Source organism: Pantherophis guttatus, chromosome 3 (assembly GCF_059756535.1).
Source record: "Pantherophis guttatus breed Tessera chromosome 3, ASM5975653v1, whole genome shotgun sequence".
NCBI classification, from domain to species: Eukaryota; Metazoa; Chordata; class Lepidosauria; order Squamata; family Colubridae; genus Pantherophis; species Pantherophis guttatus.
This window is the reverse complement of record NC_142065.1, coordinates 84594297-84614758: the sequence shown is the minus strand read 5'-3', so window position 1 is coordinate 84614758 and position 20462 is coordinate 84594297. Positions and strand designations below refer to the sequence as shown.

General features: G+C 37.6%; 1 protein-coding gene across 1 annotated transcript in view; it reads right to left on the bottom strand.

Moving 5' to 3' along the window:
* The window catches only part of DPYD (dihydropyrimidine dehydrogenase), a 584219-nt gene that overhangs the window by 104606 nt on the left and 459151 nt on the right, over nt 1-20462 (bottom strand). Inside the window, exon 18 of the mRNA XM_034437263.3 lies at nt 17597-17716. Coding sequence (XP_034293154.2) covers nt 17597-17716 — 120 coding nt within the window. The remainder of the gene's footprint in view (nt 1-17596; nt 17717-20462) is intronic.

Below are 20462 nucleotides of genomic sequence, written 5' to 3'. Positions count from 1 at the left end.
GGCCATATATAAGTAATAGAAAAGGTAATTTATAAATTTGGATTTTGCTGTGGCTAGGATGCTACTGGCAAGCAGTAGTTCTGCTTTGCTATATGCTCAGGATTGGATATCTCAAGAGACTTCTGCATTTCTCTGAGTGGTAAAGGACCAGATGTGGGAATCACTCTGAAAACGTATAAGAATTGGTGCTAATTCCAGAGTCTGGATTTTAGAATTAGAGGATGGATGGGGGGCAGGAACAAGCATGCAGCTTGGAAGTTGTTCTGGATGTAGTATTGGTACTGGATACCACATTATATCAATAGCGTATGATCTGATAAACTTAATGTTGGTTTATTCCATATAAAAGCCTTTGAGAACAGCTTGAAAACTGCAACTGGCTCAAGATTTGGGAGACAAGATAGCAAGCAAATCTTTCAGCAGGTGCCAAATACTATGGAAATAACTGCACTAGACCTGCATTTGAAACTCAGTTCAGTGTGCTGATTATGGTTTAGAAAGCACAGTTTTACCCCATATTACTTGAGGGATTGTCTGTATACCTCCAGTGTCTATCTTGCTCTCTTGATTTTTCAAGTGTCTTTTTTTGTAGGTCTTCCAGGGATATGTTTAATTTCAACTTCTAATTCTGCCTTTTCTGTGGTGGACCTAAATTATGGAACTAAGGATGGCTCCCTCCTTGATCCAGTTTAAGGGTAGGCTTAAAATATTTATTTTTATTCAGGTCATTTAAGAGGTTTTTAAAAATCATTTTAGCTGAGTTTTAATAATTATTATTGCATATAAATGTGAGTTGCCTGGAGCCAGTAATGGGAGTATGCAGCATATCATTTTTTAAAAATAAAATAAAATATTGATAGAAACACAAACGCTTCAGAAAGAAGCTGACTGTTCTTATGATGAAGCTAATATATTGTAGTGAGCACGAGGCAGAATATTTTCTTCTCAAGTCAAGCTTCAGCAAGGAATTTACTGGTGGTATTAACCTCAGCTCTCCTTCTGCAAAATGATAGTTAAGACTATTGGCACACCTTACAAGAATATTGTAAAAGAAACAAACCTTACAATTACTTGTACTACATATGAATATCAGAACTGCACCAACGAGTTAAACCTTACTAACACTTTTATGCAATGTTCCAAATCACATTCTAATGCTCTTCATTGTTAAAATGAAATCTTGATGGGGGAAAAAAAATCTACAGAAAAGGCTCCCTGAACAATGAATTAACTAAGAAAATAAATGAATTAAATGACTGTTAATGCAGATACCGGTACATCATCTAAGTCTACCTGAATCTAAGGAAAGAAAGAAATGTCTTTCTTTCCATGGCATGATTACAATACTTAGCCCTATACATGTTATAAAAAAATATTTAAGGACTTATTTTATTTTTTAAAAACCAAGAATGGAAGGATTGGATCTGCAAACCTTTGCCCTAGTTCTCATTCAGTCGATGAGCTGCAAGCTTCTATGAAAATAGCAGCTCAGTCCCCAATGAAAAATTATGCATCTCATAAACTGCTATTCTGCTGAAATGTCAAGCTATGGCAGGGCTGTACCTCAAACTCCACCACTTGGCATTTTCCTTCTGTCTGCTTTGTTGCCATGAAGCAAACACGAACAGTGAGGATTAGTGTAGGGCAGGTAACAGGCAAGCTCACTGTCAAAAATCTATTATTAAGGCTCTGGTCTCTTTCTGCTCAGACCAGTGCCGAGCTGGGCGGGGGTGGAATGGAAGAAATGAGCCAGCAGGCAGGACTATCATAAGAGAATATGGTAGCAAATTCTTTGTAAGTCTGTGTACATAATGCATGTAAATGAGCCACTCTAATGAGTGAGCTCCACTTAAGAGAAATAATAGCCCCAAATTAAAATCATATCAGATTTGTGTTGCAGCCCTGCTCTCTGAGTAGGCTTTTTGTGACCTTGCTCGGTAAAATAGGCTTTTCGTGTGGTCTCTTCTATTCTCTCTGATTTTCTCTCCAGGTGCAATTTACCTCCCACTAAAATAAATTGTATGAGCCCCATTGATTTTAACAGAGCTGAATTGTACCCTCTGCTCTTACACGCATGCATATCACATACATTTCCTGTCTCACAATAGCTAAATTTCGATTCATGTCTAATGACTACAGCTGACATCACATAATCAATAAACAACTTGTGAGTTGGAAAATGTAAGCTCCTTCTCCTCCTCCTCCTCCTTTCACTGCACCCCATGAAGTCCTAACCAAGTGCTGTATCAGAGGATCAAAACAGATGTGACTTATCAAATCCATTCAATCAATTTCTGGGAAGTTGACATGTATTTTATCTATTCATAAAAACACTGTGTGAAGGGGTGTGTGTGTGTGTAGCTTCATTTAGGTATATCTATAGGGTGTGTGTGTGTGTGTAGTTTGTGTGTGTGTAAAGGTGTTTGTGTGTCTGTAGTAAATCACTTTTATGGTAGATTTATCAAGATTTTCCTGGAGACAATTTAATTATATGATTTGTAAAAGAATTAAAGCAAAATATGGTGTGTGTTTTTAAATGATTCATTTTCCATATGAAAACTGTAACAAGGATATTTCAGCTGCAATCTTTTATTTGAGATGATGGACAAAACAATTGTGTTTTATATATCTTCTGTCACACCATTTAAACAGGGAAATTGCTACTGAATTAGACACTTAATTTCTTTCCCTTTCAGCTTTACTTTATTTAAATAATTGCTTCTAAAACAAGACTACAAACTGGACAGAATTAAGTATTTTTTAAATTCTACTGATTCCAACGTAAGGAAACTAATTGAAATTAGTGGTACTTAAACTTATTTAACTTGGGCTAAATTATAGGCTATCTCTTTTCACAGATACAAAGGGAAATGGATTGGAACTAGATGCATTGGGAAAAGTGTGGCTAATCCTATTCAGTTTCAGTCTTAATCTGCACATCCACAGGGGCCCTCTATATAACTAAAGCTCTGAGACACAGTGATACTACTAGTACTCTTAAGGAAAGGATAGGAGAACTGGCTGAGGGAAAAGATAGAAGCAAAGACAAGAGGCAAAGGCAATAATATTAGTTGGTATTCCTTGGTGGTGTTCTGAATATACCGGGGGAACGGGTTAGGAGGCTAAAACAGTGACAGCATCTTGTGGATAGTATGACACCCTTTTTATTATTTGTTCCATGTGACTATGCAATTTTGTTCTTTGTCTTTTTCTATAAAACTTGCTTCTTCTTTTTTTGCTTAGTACATAATCACTAATGATTCCTGTAATAATTTCTCCAGATTCTCTGGAAACTATTCATATTTAAAGGATACAATTTCTTGTTGAGTATAATGAATGCTGCTTCCCTCTACAATTTTATTCACCTTTTGCCATCTGGTATATGACATACCTCAGTTGCCCCAAAGTAATAATTTGAACATTTTGATTTTTTTTTTTTTTGGCTTACGAACTTTGCCACTTGTCCTAAATTGTTAGAATTGCTCCAGTAATTAGGTTCCCCAGTCACAAGAATGGATATCATAATTCACTGCTTGCTAGAAATTTCATCAACTTTTCCTTCAAATCTTTAGAAAGGGTTAGAAACACAATAAAGGACTGAAGTTTTTACGGATTTTTACAAAACCTAATTCATGAAAAACATCTAGTTTGGTTAAAAAATGTATCGCACTAAGTTTAAAACAAAATCTTTCAGCTAATATGTTTCCCCAAAACATATTCTAGAAAGCAGAACCCAGAAATAGGATCCACAAACATCTGTTTTAATGGAATCAAAATAATCATACTATTTGTGGAACATCTGTTTTAAATAAATTAAATTAGACTTTGTTTTGAGCATTTCAGAAGCTCCAGGTTGATTTTATGAACTTAATTCTCCAATCTGTGCACACAATAGTCCAAATATTAAGTATGGAAAGTACAGTCTTCTTTTCCCCATTAACTTAGCCACCAACATTGTCCCCAAATAAGGAAATTTAGATTACATTCCAATTCATGTTTATCTGGGAATAAATCTTACTTAATCCAATGAGCCAATTTTATAGGATTACAGTGTTAATCAAATGACTTTGTCAAGTCACAATATTAGCCAATTTGTAATACACAATCTGAATTAAGAGGGCTAATATATCATACAATAACTTCTGATTTTCCCACTTGGGAATGGAGAGTTGATTGAAATCTCCATTCAATCATTAAGTCCATTAGATTTAGTCACTTCTTTTACCCAATCTTATTGATAAAGTTTTTGTAAAGAGAAAATTGAGGTGGATTCACATAATATGCAAGATATATATGGAATTAATTCTTATTTTAGACTTGGTTTTTTCCTGTTTGCAAATGTAAAATATTCTTCTTTGGTGAAGCATATACTTGGCACAAAGCACTGCAGTAGGTCTTTCTGGATCTATTCTAGTAACTAATACCAAACATGAGCTTTAACATGATAATTAGAACATCTTTAATCATTTTAGGCTAATATACCAGCTGCACTGCTAACCAGACAGGAGTGGGTTGTTGTTAGTTATATATTCTAAAATAAGTTGTTCTGTTATTCTTATGACCCATATAGTAATATTCAACTTCTTTCCCTATTGCTTTACTTTATCTTTATCTTATTCTTTTCTGTGAATGGGAATAATTGAGGTTAGATGAAACAGAAGAAGAAACAATAGAAGAAAACAATAGAAGAAAATTGCCTGGATTGGTATAGTTGCCCCATCTGCTGCCTCTCCTTGCCCTTCAAAGAGAATGGTGGAATGAGTATAGAGCTGGCAGGAAACAATTGCCAGAAATATTCACTCTGTTTTCCTTGGAATCCATTTTTTAAGACTCACCTTACATTTGGATATTTATTTATAGATAAATAAATAAGACTTATGTCTGTGCGTTCTTTAACCATTTACACTTTTTATAAATTAAAATAGCTTTCATCCAGAGAATTCCACATATTGGGCACATTAATAAGCATCCTCACAAGTTGAATGTGGTGAATTCTGACCATCTAGCATTGCTAATTGTTTAGGGACTTGCAAAGCAAAAGAAATAAGAAACATATGTAACTCTTAACCAACTGAATTCTGTTTTAAAAATGTTGCTAAAGCACAAGAGCCAAATAAAACTTGATTTGAGTTTTCAGATGTGCTGTTGGAATCATGGGCCAAAATTGCTTGTTTACTTTTCCTGTCTATCTGTTCAATACTCAAATTATTAAGCTCCCTTTTTGTCCTTAGCTCAGCAATCTTCAGAGATTGTTGCTGTAGCTTTGATTTTTCAATTCAGCACTTGTACCAAACCATAGGTAGCAGAAATCATAATATGCAGTTCATTTGGAACCACAACTTCCAATTCTGGTTCATTGGTCATTAGCAAGCCATGATTTGTCATTGCAGGTATTATTCCAAACCACCATTACTTCTGTTAATCATAATTTCATGTGTTATACAAATAAAATGCAAATCATATTATGAAGAATAAATCAAAATCCCAATGTTATGCTATGACCGTATAGAAAAATATTTCCTTCTAGAACACTCCAGAAATTTTAAATATTTGTTTGTGTATACAAACATACAACTTTAACCTTTTTTTCGTGTCAGAAACTATCACTTGTGGCATCAAGGGAATGTATTTTGAGTGTTTGATGATTTTTAAACTCTGAAATTAAAAGTCCCGTTTGACATTTTAAAAAGTGCTACTGAGGTTGAGGGATAGGCTCCGATAGATAAAGTTGTTAAAATGTGGGGTTTCTGATCTGGTTGGCCACAAAGCAGTCAGAAGACCACCAAGAAGGAGAAGTTAACTTTCTCCTCCCTAAAATGTGCATTCCACATCAGGCCTGTAATAACTGTAGAGGAAATAACTTATGTTCAAGTTAATGAATTAATGCGACCCACTTTCATCTCCATTGAAAAAGGTCCATGTTTATTGTTATTTGGAAGGAACGGCAAATATGTAATAGAAGTTCTATTATGAAATAGCTTCTTTGAACTATGAGTCAGGAAGTTCTTGGCTGAAATTCCAACGGTGTGAATGTGTTTCATCTATAAAGCCATTCGGCAACCACTTTACTGGCAAGATTTGGTTGCCAAGTTTTCAGTCGGTAGTAATGCCTTACAGTGTTATGCTGATTTAAGCTGCAGTGCCACTGAAAGGACTACAGACAAAATATGTACAGATAGCAAAGGCTGGAAAACTGGGAAAATATATTTTATTTTGAGCTAGATAGGAAAATGTTCCACCAGAATGTTCTGAGTTGGCTATTTCTTAGCAAGACAAAACTCAAAATATTTTCTATAGTCTTTTACAGAATGAAACTGTAAACAGGACATAGGAAATCCTGAAAAGCTGGCACAAGTCCTTTGCTTGCTTATTTTTCTCTCTGGCCTATGTAGAATTTCTTAGAAACAACCAAAAAGATTTTAAACAACCCCATAATGTGCAATGGATGCAAAGCTTTAGCCAGAGCAAGCTTTTTTTGAAGCCTGTTTAACAGGCACAGTTTTTTGCAGGAAAGAACAACACATTTGCTGGATTGATGTGATTATTTCTTCTAGGAGTGAGTAGCTGAAAAAAATGTCCTTAAGCTAGTGCATGAATATCAGCACTAACAGCAGTAAAAACAATGTTCTATATTAACACCACTGCATTTGCTAGGCAGCAGTGTTCAACAAATCAACAAAAACTATCATCATTTTAGCATACACCCTAGAAGCTCAACATCACAAAACACAGGTTCATACCCACAGTGCATACTGCCCACACACTCAATTTCCACAAACACAGCTTTTACATTTATATTTTACAAACTGGTAACTTCGCTGACATTAACAACATCTGCAGAAAGCACACTGTGTTTACAAATGCGTACCTTTCCATTTGCCTTATGGCTACTTATGTACGAAAGAAAGCAGAAAGCATAACACAATGTGCACCTGAAGACTCATGAATGCTATCTTCTCTGTAGCAAACAAGTACAGGATTAGTAGGAAAATGGATGGGAAGAAGGCAGGCAACAGAATGGCAGACAGACAACTTTTTAAAAAAAATTAATGATCATCTTTTCAACGAGCCACACTGCATTTTCTCTGGATGAAGATGCAGCAGCATCCTGTCTAACCTGGTGAATTAAGAATAGTGTCCATCACCAACATTTATTCTAAACATGTATTTAGATAATAGCTGCTTTTTCCTAAACTCTTCCTCCATAATGGATTATTTAGTCATACCATACCCAATAGGAAAAGGGATGGAACTAGCAGCATTAGCTGTAATGGTGAGGTTTCACTTTTTTTTAGGAGGGGATAATAGAGGAATAACTGAACCTCAGCTTTCAAAGCAGTGCATCAATTGCAGCAGCCAGAACAGCTGGTGTGTTTAAATGTTTCAAATAATGCTGCTGAAAAACAGGATCAAACCTAAAATCTATGGGATTCGAGTGTTTTGCTTCAAGACTGGAACATTTTCACAACTCCTCTGGAAAGCATTACCCAAATGCTTAAATATTTTTATGACTACTCATGAGAACAAAGCAGTTCCTCTGAAATTAAGTGATGCAAGTAAGGAGTATGATTAACCTTTAAAATATGACTGTTCCTTAGTTAACTGTATCATAAATTTCCCCAAAGAGTGAAAAATATAAATCCTTGATTAATAGGCTATTAAAAACCAAAGCAGATATTAATTCAAGACATGCTTTTAAGATATCAGGCAACCAAAATAGTTGAAAAACATGCCCAATAGTTGAGGAAAGAGTGGCTAGAGATTAATGAATCCTGACACACTACCTAGTAAAGCTTTGTTAAGGTGAGATGAGTTCTTACGTAATGATTTATTGTTTTTTCAGTGTTCTTATAGAAGAGTGTATAGATGCCATGGAATGATATGAACATAATTTTCATGTTTCATATCATATGTCACATTTTCTGACATTAAAAGTAATGGGTCTTTGGAAAAGTTGATTTAAAGTATAATTTCTATATTAGTTTTACACATCTTCTCAACTAAAGACAACTGCCTTTTATTTTTATTATCTAGCAGTAACGTAGTCCCCAAATTATGTGATGATTTTTCCCAAGGTAAAAGAATTGGGCTCTCTCCCTCACCCCCACCAATAAGCAGACAATCTGATTTTAGTATCTTATCATTTATTGAATTAACTATGCTGCTACCAATGGTTCTTTTGTAAAATGATAGCTAATGGTTAAGTTTTCAAAAAGCAAAAATGGGTGAATGCTAGTATTACTTTGCTTGAAATATTAAAGCAGTATAAAATAGTGTTTGTGCATTTGTGCATCCACTTGCATGTATATTTAGGCTGACAAAATATTGGTGGGTGCCTTTTTAACCAATGCAAGGTATTATCCTTCAGTTCAGGATGGGACATATTGATGATAATCAATTTTACTTCATTATCCTGAGATGAACAGAGATGACATGGAACAAAACATATTGAGAGTGAATCCCAGCAAGAAAAAGCCACTCTTTGCAATAAATAATATTTGTTATTCCACCTTCCATATTGGTTCTGGATAGGGTCACAAGTTTCCTAATGAGTGGGTCCAGAACTTGAAGGTCTTCCGGCATGGATGGCTCCTTCTTAATCAGCAGTGGCCTAAAGACATTTTTTTCTAGTTTTAACCGGTGGCTAGCTGCAGTTCTTTTTGAAACGGGAAGCCTGATTTAATTCTAATTTAGACTTATTTATTTATTTGTCAAACATGTACAAGATACCAGGTATAGGTATAAACATAACATAAACGAAGGAAGTAAGTACAAATAAATGGGGACAGTAGGACAGGGACGGTAGGCACGCTAGTGCGCTTATGCACTCCCAGGGGTGAAATGCTCCCGGTTCGGACCGGATTGCCCGATCCGGTAGCGATGGAGGCGGGTGGTTCGGAGAACCATTAGCAAAAATCCCCGCCCTCCCCCCATGCCAAGCTGAGCCGCACAATCATCAGAGGCTTTTTTTTTTTACTTTTAAAAGCATTTTTTCTACAACTTCGGTGGAAAAAATGCTTTTAAAAGTAAAAAAAAAAACCTCTGATGATCGCACGGCTCGTCAAAGGCATTTAAAAGAAAAAAACCCTTGTTTTCTTTTAAATGCTCTGACGATCTAAGCTGAGTTCCCTGATCGGCAGGGGCTTTTTAAAAAAGCCTCTGCCGATCAGGGAACTCAGCTTGGATCCTCAGAGCCTTTTAAAAACATTTTTTACAACCTCTTAGCCGAAGAGGTTGTAGAAAAAATGGTTTTAAAAGTAAAAAAAAAAAAATGGCCACGCCCACCCAGTCACATTACCCCCTCATCAAGCCACGCCCACAGAACCGGTAGTAACAAATTTTAGATTTCACCCCTGTGCACGCCCCCTTTATGGGGGCACCCTTAGGAATGGGGTGACTTCTACAATATACAGTACTTTGGAGCTGCTTTTGATTCAAAATGCAGTTATTGGAGCCGAATAACATATTTTCTTAGAGTTCTCCTTTGCTTGCCTATAAGAACTGCCAATAAGGGCAATCCAAAATGCTGGTGCTTACGCATAAGAGCCTTACGACATATTTGGGGCCACCTCCTTCAAGCAGAATTTGTTCATCCTGTTTCTTTTTTTAGCTTGAGATTTAAAAGATGGGAGCCTGGGGACAGTTCTCTGTGGAAGCCCTGTTGTTTTGGAATCATTTTCCCCACAAGGTTGGATTAGCTCCTTACAGATTTTTAGGGAGATAGCTAAAATAATTTTATTCTGCTAAGGCTTTGGGAATTAAGAATGCTGGGCTGCCTGGATTGGGTTCTGGATGTATATGTTGTCTTTATTGTCAGGTGCAACCACACTCACAAGTGCAATGTTCAAGCTAATTACTTTATTATGTTCTGCCCAGTGGTGGGTTGCTACTGGTTCGCCCCGGTTCGAGTGAACCGGTAGCGGCGACCAGAGGCTCTGCCCACCTGCCCGGATGTCATCAAAAATGCTCTGTGCATGCGCAGAAGCTTCTGTGCATCCACAGAAGTGCTGTGCACTCCCAATAGCAAACCGGTAGCGAAGAAAATTGAAACCCACTACTGGTTCTGCCTGTAATACATGAATCTCCCCAGATTGGCACCCTACTCTTGGGGACAATTAGATAAGGTTCCAAGTAACCAATTTCGTTGTATACATGATGTACAATGACAATAAAGGCTATACTATACTAACTTGGGACGTGGTCAGTCCTAGGTTTTTTGGGGTTGTTCAGTGAATCCTGGATAGCTCCTGCTTCATCTCTCCTCCCTGCCATGCTGAATTCTACACAACAGCTATGTATGGGAATCTTTAAATCAGGAATATTAATTTTATTGATTATTGATTGTTTTCATTGTGTTTACATGGGTGTAAAACACCCAGTGTCTTGGGAAGAGGTGGTACATAAACCATTTTAACAACTAAAAACCCAAATGAGTTAATTTTAATTACAGAAGAGTTTACCAACAAACAAAAATACCCTTCCAGAAGTTATTATTAATTTGAAATACCAACATACTAAGTGGGAAAAAAAGAAATTTCAAATCTCCAGGTCTTATACATTAGCAACTTAGACGTCAAAATTCAAAATGTCACTAAGTATACATGTGTGTCCACTCCGGATCGATGGACTTTTAAAATAATCTTTCATTAAATGTTTTCCTAATAGTCAATACAGTCTATGTGTGGGCACCCATGCATATGAATGGAAATGTTCAGCCAACGTTTTCATGACTAAGATAGGTTTTTGCTAATGTTGGTTACCTGAAGGAAGCATCCTGTTCATACTCGGTAGAACAGCAAACAAAATGACACCACAGAATAAGTGAAATACAAGTTGCTGATGCAAAATTAAAATAAAGTTCTGTTTAGTTTGGACAATGTTTAAGCATCATGGACATCTTGCCCAGACTAAATAGTTCTTAGCTCTGACAGAGCTTGAAATATAAATCATTTGGGTAAACAATGTAAGCTACCCTATCTATGCTTCCAAAAGGAAGAAAGTACATATGTCTCAGGAACAAGGATTTAGCTGGTACTGATCCCTGGTTTACATACTTTTATGCAAAATACCTGTATCCCCTGAAATGGAAGAATAAAGTTGCTAGAATGTAGTTCCTACAGATCAGTTTATTTATTTGATCTATACTCTTACTCAGGCAAATATTTAAAGAGGTTAACAAATTAGAAAAGAAAACAAATCCAAAAGAGGCAAAATTTACAACAGAGCCCATGCTAAGCATTAATTAACATTTAAAACCATGGCAAAGGAGATACATTTTTACAGAGTTGAAAGTGCTAAATCAGTGAGGGAACCAACACAACTCTGGATGGATTGCATTTTTTAAAATGAGTTTTATCCCACACGCTGAAACATATATCCTTTGATGTTTGATAGATCTTGCTCTCAATATACCAACATGGATAACTCATATTGTCCGTGTTTCATGTAATGAATTAAAAATAATCTTTATGTTAAATAATATGAATAAAGCTCTGATTTCCACCAAAGCTTTTAGAAATAAAATAATTTATCATGTATGCTCTGAGGAATGAGATCTATGATCCTATTATAAAATATGACTTTAAATCATACTATAGGATGAATAAACCAGAATAATATTTTAATTATTTAATGATATTACTTAACTGTCATTTGATTCTGGAATACAGGTTTTTCTATTGCCCCCTCCCCCGGTAATACACACTATATTACTTTTACAAATCTATAATTTAGAACTAATCCTATTAGAATAATTTATTTCAGTAATATAAAAAAATAGCATAGTAGAATGCAAACAGCAGGCTCCCCAAATATAGAACAATTTGTAGTTACAATTGCATAACATAGAAAGAACTGCAGTGATGAGACAGTTTGAGCTATAAATCCTTCTAAATGGAAATCTTCAAAAAAAAAGTGGTATTCTTGGGGAAAAATAGGAGGCAAATTTAATTGCTGCTTATTTTAAATCCATTCACATATACAACCAAATATGATGAAACATGTGCAGTTATGAAATGTCTTTGGCGATGGAATAATATTGAAGGAAGGGCACATGTGTACATGGCACATCTGCCTTTTTAAAATATTTTCTGAACTCATGAGCTTTTGCCATGTTTTGAAAGTCATATAGCAATACTTCAGTCCTCTATTAATCAGAAATAACTGGACCAGGTAACTTATGCCAGCTTTTTCAGAAAACTGATCTGTTGATCCTTCAACATTGACACTGAGGAGTCATTAGAAATACTGAGAGCCAGTTTGGTGCAATGTTTAAGGTCTCAGGTTAGGAACCAGGAGACTGCGAGTTCTACTCCTGCCTTAGGAACAAAGCCAGCTGGGAAACCTTGGGCCAGTCAATCTCTCTCAGCCCTGGGAAGCAGGCAATGGCAAAACACTTCTGAAATCTTGCCAAGAGAATTCCTGGGACTAGTCTAGGCAGTGGCTTGAAAGCAACAAACACTGACTTGAAGGCAACAAAAAGTGTTGTATTTGTTATAGCTATGTAGAATAGAATAACAGAGTTGGAACAGAAGGGACCTCGGAGATCTTCTAGTCCAACCCCCTGCTTAGGCAGGAAACCCTACACCATGTCAGACAAATGGTTATCTAACCTCTTCTTAAAAACTTCCAGTGTTGGAGCATTCACAACTTCCGGAGGCAAGTTGTTCTACTGATTAATTGTTCTAGCTGTCAGGAAATTTCTCCTTAGTTCTAAATTGCTTCTCTCCTTGATTAGTTTCCACCCATTGCTTCTTGTCCTGCCCTCAGGTGCTTTGGAGAATAGCTTGATTCCCTCTTCTTTGTGGCAGCCCCTGAGATATTGGAATGCTATCATGTCTCCCCTAGTCCTTCTTTTCATTAAACTAGACATACCCAGTTTCTGTAACCATTCTTCATATGTTTTAGCCTCCAGTCCCCTAATCATCTTTGTTGGTCTTCTCTGCACTCTTTCTAGAGTCTCAACATCTTTTTTACATCGTGGCAACTAAAACTACAGATGTGGTTGAGTAGGCCATATTCTGAATAGCTGCTGATTTCAATTATCTGTTTTAAGAGCTGCCAGTTCCCATTATGGGAGTTTGGATACTGCTATCTATTGAGGAAGCAGAGACTATTGAATAGATTGTATGGGGAATATAAAGCAGTCAGTTTTTACAAAATTAGTAAAGTGGGTGAACTAATAAAAATAGGTAGAGTTTTTCAGGGAGAAATTCTTTACAATTTTTTCCCATGACTGTGGACAATAGGAATTCAGGTAACCCGAGAGTCTGAAAAATGGATTATTTCTGTTGGTAATAGCTTAAGAAAGAGATGGTGAAAATGAATAGACAGGATTTGTAAAAATGGATTTTACTGCTTGTGATATATTTGGATTCCTGCCATGCATCTACAGCAAGTTCAAGCTTGCAGTAGTCCTTAACGAAAAAGTCAAAACACAGAAGTAGAAAGTAGCCACGCTGCAGCTGAACGAATATACCTCCCCGAAATCAAACAAAGGACAGGAATTGAAAGAGGCAAAAAAAAATTCTATATATGAATACAGTACAATAAAACAAAGGAGTAAATCCACTAGACAAAGGAAATAACCAGATGAAAGAGTTCTGAAATATAATCTGTACCTTTGGAACTAAAAAACAAATCCCAAACTTCCACAGAAGAAACAGGTTTTGAGGAGATAGGTTGATTGTGTTCTGCAAGAAGACTAAGAGAAGAATCCTTATGAGACACTGCCCCAACATTTTGATTGAACTGATCTGCTCATGAATTACATGTCTTTTGCAAGGAGGAAAGATGTGGCTGAATAACATCTGCATTTACTGACCATGATCACTTCATGTTAACCACTCTGAGAAGAAACTACCATTTTTTTCAGAGTCTAAGACGCTCCACAGTATAAAACGTACATTACTTTTTGGGGAGGAAAACAAGAAAAAAAACCCTGTCTCTGCCTACCAGCATCCATTGGTATTCATCTGCCTAGTGTCCTTGCAGCAAACAGCAAACAAGCCTGGTCAGTTTCAGCATGTTATCGCAGCCTGATTTAGCATGAACAGCTGATTGGCGGTTAGATCAGCCTCCTGGAATATTGCCATTCAGCTGTTCCAGACTGTGGGGCTTGCCAGAGCCCACTGCTGCCTATTGCCGCCTCTGCGCGTCATGTTTTCGGCCTCCACACACCCTGTTTTTGGCCCCTCTGCGTTGCATTTTCGGTCGGTTCCAGGTGGCAGGGATTGGTGGTGGCTGTGATCCCTGCCACCTGGAACCGGCCAAAAATGCGACACACGGAGGCCAAAAGCGGGTCGTACGGAGGCTGAAAATGTGATGTGCAGAGGCCAAAAACGCGATGCATGGAGGCGGCAATAGGTGGTGATGTACTGTGGCGATCCCCGCAGCCTGGAACACGTCTAAAATGGAGTGTGCAGAGGCCAAAAATGTGACACACGGAGGCTGAAAATGGCTGGCAGGTGGGGGCCGGTGGGTGGGTAAGGGTTCGGCAACATTCAGTGTATAAAATGCATCACAATTTTTTTTGGGGGGGGGAATGTGTGTTATACTCTGAAAAGTACAGATATTGCAAATAAACAATTAAGAACGCCACCACACGTTCTGAAGATTAAGGAAGCAAGTTCAGGATTGGGGATACAGGTGATCCATATTTTCCTATGGAAAAGGAAGTAAGATTGCTAATAAATGATTGCCTAAGTAAATTAGGTCAATGGGAGACATTGAACAGGCCACAATTCTGCCAACCTATTTATATGTGGGTCTAACTATTACAGAATAAAGTGAAATAGTTAACATGATTTAGAAACTGTATTTCTATAATTGCAGCCTAATATTGCACTGGCATTCACCCATTGTCCAGAATTTTGCATTATAATGCTTAAGCAATAGGCCACACCACGGGTGTCAAACTCAATCGCGTCACGGGCCGGATCGTGATGTTTTTTGCCTTTGCGTAGCTGGGATGGGCATGGCCTGCGAATGACTTATCCGGCCCATGGGCTGCCAATTTGACAGGGCTGGGCCAGACCATCAGCATGTTTTTTTTAACATCCTTTACCAACCTCTGCTCAATTTGAGTTTTAGCTTTCCTGGTGTTTCTTTTTCTTTTTAATTTGGAATTTTGGCAGAATTATGGATAACCCATTCAAATCTTGGAGAGATCATATTAGAAGTATTGCCAGTCCCTGCAGGAAAAATGAAAATTCCTAAAGAAGTTCACTTTTTTGGGGTGGCCCTTCTAAGTGGGTGGTTGGAAAGCTGGCAGCCCAGTTTTAAGAGCCAAACATCATGTGATGGGGTGAGCTCCTGACCTTGCCTCAGCTCCTGCCAACCTAAAAGTTCAAAAGCATGCAAATGTGAGTAGAAAAATAGGTACCACTACAGTGGGAAGGTAACAACACTATGTGACATCATGTTGGCCACATGACTGTGAAAATGTCTTTGGATAACGCTGGCTCAATGGCCTTGAAATGGAGATGAGCACTGCCCCCTATAGTCAGCAACGACTAGTGGAATAAAACTCCTTTTCACCTTTTTTTTTATCTTCTAGGTTTTGGTCACTATGTGGAAGCAGAGAAAAAGGACTGAAGTTCCCTTAAACCACTCAATTATGTTTATATAACATGGGTGACAGGTTTATCCCAAACATCCAGGGGGTTGACAATAACTTTGGAAATCTTTGGGACTTTCACCTCTCCCTGACATCCCAGCACACTCTTTACAAAGCAACTAGAGAAACAACATATGCCTTTCTCATTGAAATTGTTTTACCACTTTTACCACTTTTAGTGGTAAAACAAGTGCCATGCTTTTGAAATATTAGGAATTTTATTCATTCTTTTATCCCAAAGGTTAAGTCCAGGCAACTGGACTTACTGGTTTTTCTTTGAAGATGTTTCGTTTCTCATCCAAGAAGCTTCTTCAGCTCTGACTGGATGGAAAGATTTAAATGAATGATCTAATTTAAATGATTAGATCATTTGTTAATAGCATGAATGCTAAAATCTTAAAACTACATTGCAAAAATGCCATTATTCTGAATGTTGGAGGAGAAATTTCCCTTACTTCTCACAGACTGAGACTTTTCAAATGGCAAGCATATATATCTCCCCTGTAAATACTGTAAATGAAATGAATTTTCAACCATGAAAATAGAGCTTTACTATGGAAATAGGGACAGGCATGGAAAAGGGTAAAGGGTTCAGGTGCCACTATAATCGGCACTATAAACATGCTTTAAATTTGTGGCACAGAGGACATGCTTTTCATAATGCAGCAATTTTATAGTTTTATTGGACGGCCAAGCGATAAAGGAATATTCAGAAATGGCAGTTTGAAATGAATGAAAGTGGAGAAAAACCACACAGCACTAAATCACGTTACTTCTATAAAATACTACTGCAATAGTTCTTTTATTAATTTTTAATGCTCAGCACCCTTGGTGACCTCTTTTATTCTTTTGCTGTCAACATGGCAGCCTAGAAAAAAATTGAAATGGGATAATAAAACGCAGGAAGTACTTAAACCCCCAGAGTATGCAAGTGCATTCTCTCTGCCTTCCCTGTCAGTCTTTCTGCATCTCTGCCAGCCTCCCCCATCATACCTAACACCCCACAGGGGTGGGAGAGGAACTGGTTTAAGTAACCCAATGTCTGCCTTTATGTACTTTAAGTATTTATTTTAAATGCTCCTTTTAAAATAGAAAGTGTTTATCTGAATAATAGAACTGCTTGAAAGGAGGCTGTTTTCTTTTGTCTGTCTGGCTTCCACTACGTATATTTGGCCTGATTCAGTTGCATTTTGCTCAAACAGCGGGATACCATTATGCTATGAATATTTACCACTGTTTATATCTCCAAGGAGACTAATCTCCATACCACTACAGTCCAGAAGCTCCGGGCATTGTCTCTGCAGGCCCAGGTTCATGGTGTCACAGCAGCTGAGGCCATGGGGTCAAACAGATTAATCCATCAGTGAAAATAAACTCTGTGTTATTGTCTACCAACTGCCCCCTCCCCCCCACACCAGAGGACTTAAAATAACACTCTATGCTGGAATCCACTCTATGGATCAGTTTGGTGTATGTATCACAAAGGGCTAAAAATGGGGGAAAATCAGATCAGTGAAGTTTGGGGGATGTAGCTGAGGATGTGTGTTTATGAAAATGTGTTAAGAAGGCAGATTACAGTAGGGACTGCACCCTATTAAAAATCCCACCAAACTACCCATGTGGGAATGTTTATGTTTGTCTTCTCCCAGTGCCCTTTGATTAGCCCCTGTCTAACATGCGCCCTGACAACTATGACAGAATGAAAAATCCCAGGAAAAATGTGGGTCATAAGAAAAAAGCGACTTCCTCCATTAATCAGGATTGACCCTATCAGTAAAATTGGGTTGCAGGGTTTCACCATTCAGGAAAGGGCAGCCCATGAGAGCTCACAGTCAATCTGTTCCATCTGTCATGATTATTAGCAAACACTGACCCGCAACAAACCTACAAATACAACAGGCACAATAATGCAGTCCTATTAATGTATCTCTTGCTGGTTCCTCAAAGAAGGGACTTTTAACAAGAAGGACCAATACCTACCTGATACTCCGCCGTAGGTGACCTTTTTGCTGTGCCCTACAGAAGGCCAAGGCATGCCATCTGCCTTCAGTCCCATCAACCCTGACACAGTATTGGTGGCTGTAACACCATCTGCATCACCTACAACAAATTTAGTGATAGTTTTAATAAGCATGTGAACACAGCAAGTTACAGAAATGGTTACACGATAGTACTAATTAGATGACGAAGTTTTCTAGCTATTAAAAAAAAAAGTATCATCATCATGGTGTTAATATGATTTCCAACATTCACAGAGAATTTGAAACCTTCAGTGTAAATCCTGATGTACATTTTTCACAGGGCCAGGATTAGCTGTAAGTGCTAATAGTCACATGTTCTTATATGTAATGAATGAAGTGGCCTGGAGAATTTTTATAGTTGACAAGGTGAAGACAGACAGATTGATGCACCACTTCTTTCCCCCCTACAAATGACCCTAATGATTAAGCAAGGAAACTTTACCTGCAGCTTCTAAGAAAGATCACAGACAAAATATTATTGTTGGCTGTTAAGATCAGTAATTTAGATTAATGGTTGTTAATTTTTAAAAAGGCTAAAGGTGTCATCTCTATTTTCAATCAACTCGCTATAGATTCTCTTTTCTACAGATGTGTGAATACCAGGCCCTAATTGGGACAGTGAAGAACTGTCTCTTCACTGAAGAGACAGTGAAAATTTTCTCCAATGTTCTCAGAGCCCAAGCATTTTTTAATCCCTTGCAAGCAGTTAAATCTAATAGTATTGGTGTAATGTGTAGTATAAATTAAACCAACAAACAAACAGTGCGAGGAGGTCCTATTCTTATCCACTCTACCCTTATGTCATAGACCATATTTCTCCTAATTGATCTTGCTTCATAGAGTATATTCTCATATTCCCAGTTTCCTTTCCTGACAGTCCACAGGGAGCTGGGTCTCTTATCCCTTACTTTGTTTTTCTTCTGTTCCTCTTCTCTCCTCCTTCCTATCAACTTCCTTGTAAACTTTTCCTCCTCCCAACTAAATGTAATGGCATCTGTTTTCAAGTCTACCCCCTTCTCACTGTGCCTTTGCTATGCTCTGTTTTCAGTTTTGTATCAACATCTCCCACTTAAAGCCTTTATGTTGTCTCTTCTCTAATCAGGGTCAGGGTGAGACAGATAACAATTCAATGAAACAGAAAGAGATCCTCAGAGTAGGTTGATTGTGATAATCCAATGGAATAGAGAATTTTAACAAGATTCACTTCTGAAATAAATATTGGTGGACACAGATGAAACTGTCAGGGTTATCCAATTTTTAGGCAGCTTTTTAAGTTGGTGATTCATATATGATAGTTTTTCTTAGGTCTACATAGGTACAAAGCAATATATGGAATCTGAAATCATAGATTTTGAGGAGACATATATCTAAAATAGTGAAAACTGACTGCATGTACAAAAGGGCCAATCATATATTTGGTATTTTCATGAAGATAAGAAATAGGGAAGTGTATTGACCATGTTCCACATTTACAGAAGGTTTTTCAGCTTTTCTTCCAAGAGGAAGAATTGGAGAAGGTAACAAAATACAAAAACCTGCAAATAGAAATAGAACGACTGTGACAAAACAAAGTAAAGAACCTATAGTAAGAACCTTGGGAGCGATCCCAAAACAACTGGAGCATCACTTAAACACCATCGGCATTGATAGAATCATCACCAGTCAATTGCAAAAGGCAGCTTTGCTTGGAACAGCTTACATCCTGCAATGATATTTGTAACACCACCAAACATCTCTATATGCCTATCCTAGGTCCTTGAGAAGGCCGTGATAGGTGGACAAAAATGCCAAATTTAAACTGAACATCTGGCTGTGTGACAAACCATTATAAATCTTAATCTCACATATCCTTTAGTTCCATCAAGTTCTTATGAAGCCCTAGAGTTCCATGGAACAGTTCGAAAAACAATTCAATGTTGCCATCTTGTGGGACTGAAAATTGTGCTTTCTCTATCATGGCCCCTTGTCCTCTGGAACAGCATCTCCCCAAAGATTCAGATGGCACAGATTCTCCTGGGATCCTGCAAAGCCTTTAAAACCTATTTCTGTTTCCAGGTCTGGGGTTAATTGTGGTTGTTATGTATAGGTGGAGCCCCTGTTGTTCTATTGTATGGTTTATTGTTCTAACTGTTTTACTCCAAGTTGCCTGTTTACGAAGGTTTTAATTGTTTTAATAATTTTTACTGCTTTGAGGGCACTACTCTACCCAGAGTCTCTTGCAATAGGCAGCTGTAGCAACTAATAAATTAAATTAAAGCATATTGATGTAAAATACCAGCATTATAAATAAGAGCAGCTGCAATGATAAAAAGGGCAAGTGGTATTAAAAATTAGAGAAACTGGATACTTGCCAAGACCCATATCTCACCTTACAGATCCTATCATGAGTCCCTGAATACATTTGGATTATCTGCCCACATAGTGAGCCTACAAAAGAGAAAATGGCAAGCTTGAAAGGAGCAAGGAAGACCAAGCTATTTATTTGCTTGCCAATATACACTTTGGGGCAAATAAGGAGCTCTGGAGGTTCAGTGGCTAGAATGCAATATTGCAGGCCAACTCTCCCTACACCACAGCCCAGAGTTCAGTTTTCCATCCTTCTGAGATCAGTAAAATTATTGGGGGCAATATGCAAATAATGCTTAGGTTGTAAACTGCCCAGAGAGTGCTGTAAAGACCTATGGGATGGTATATAAGCCTAAAATGCTATTGCTACGCTAAGGAGTAACAGTGATTGACCAGGGCAAATATAAAGGAAGTGACCCTACTGAGACACTGGATCTGTACACAAATTGAGCTCATTGGGGACTTCTGGAGAACCCCAT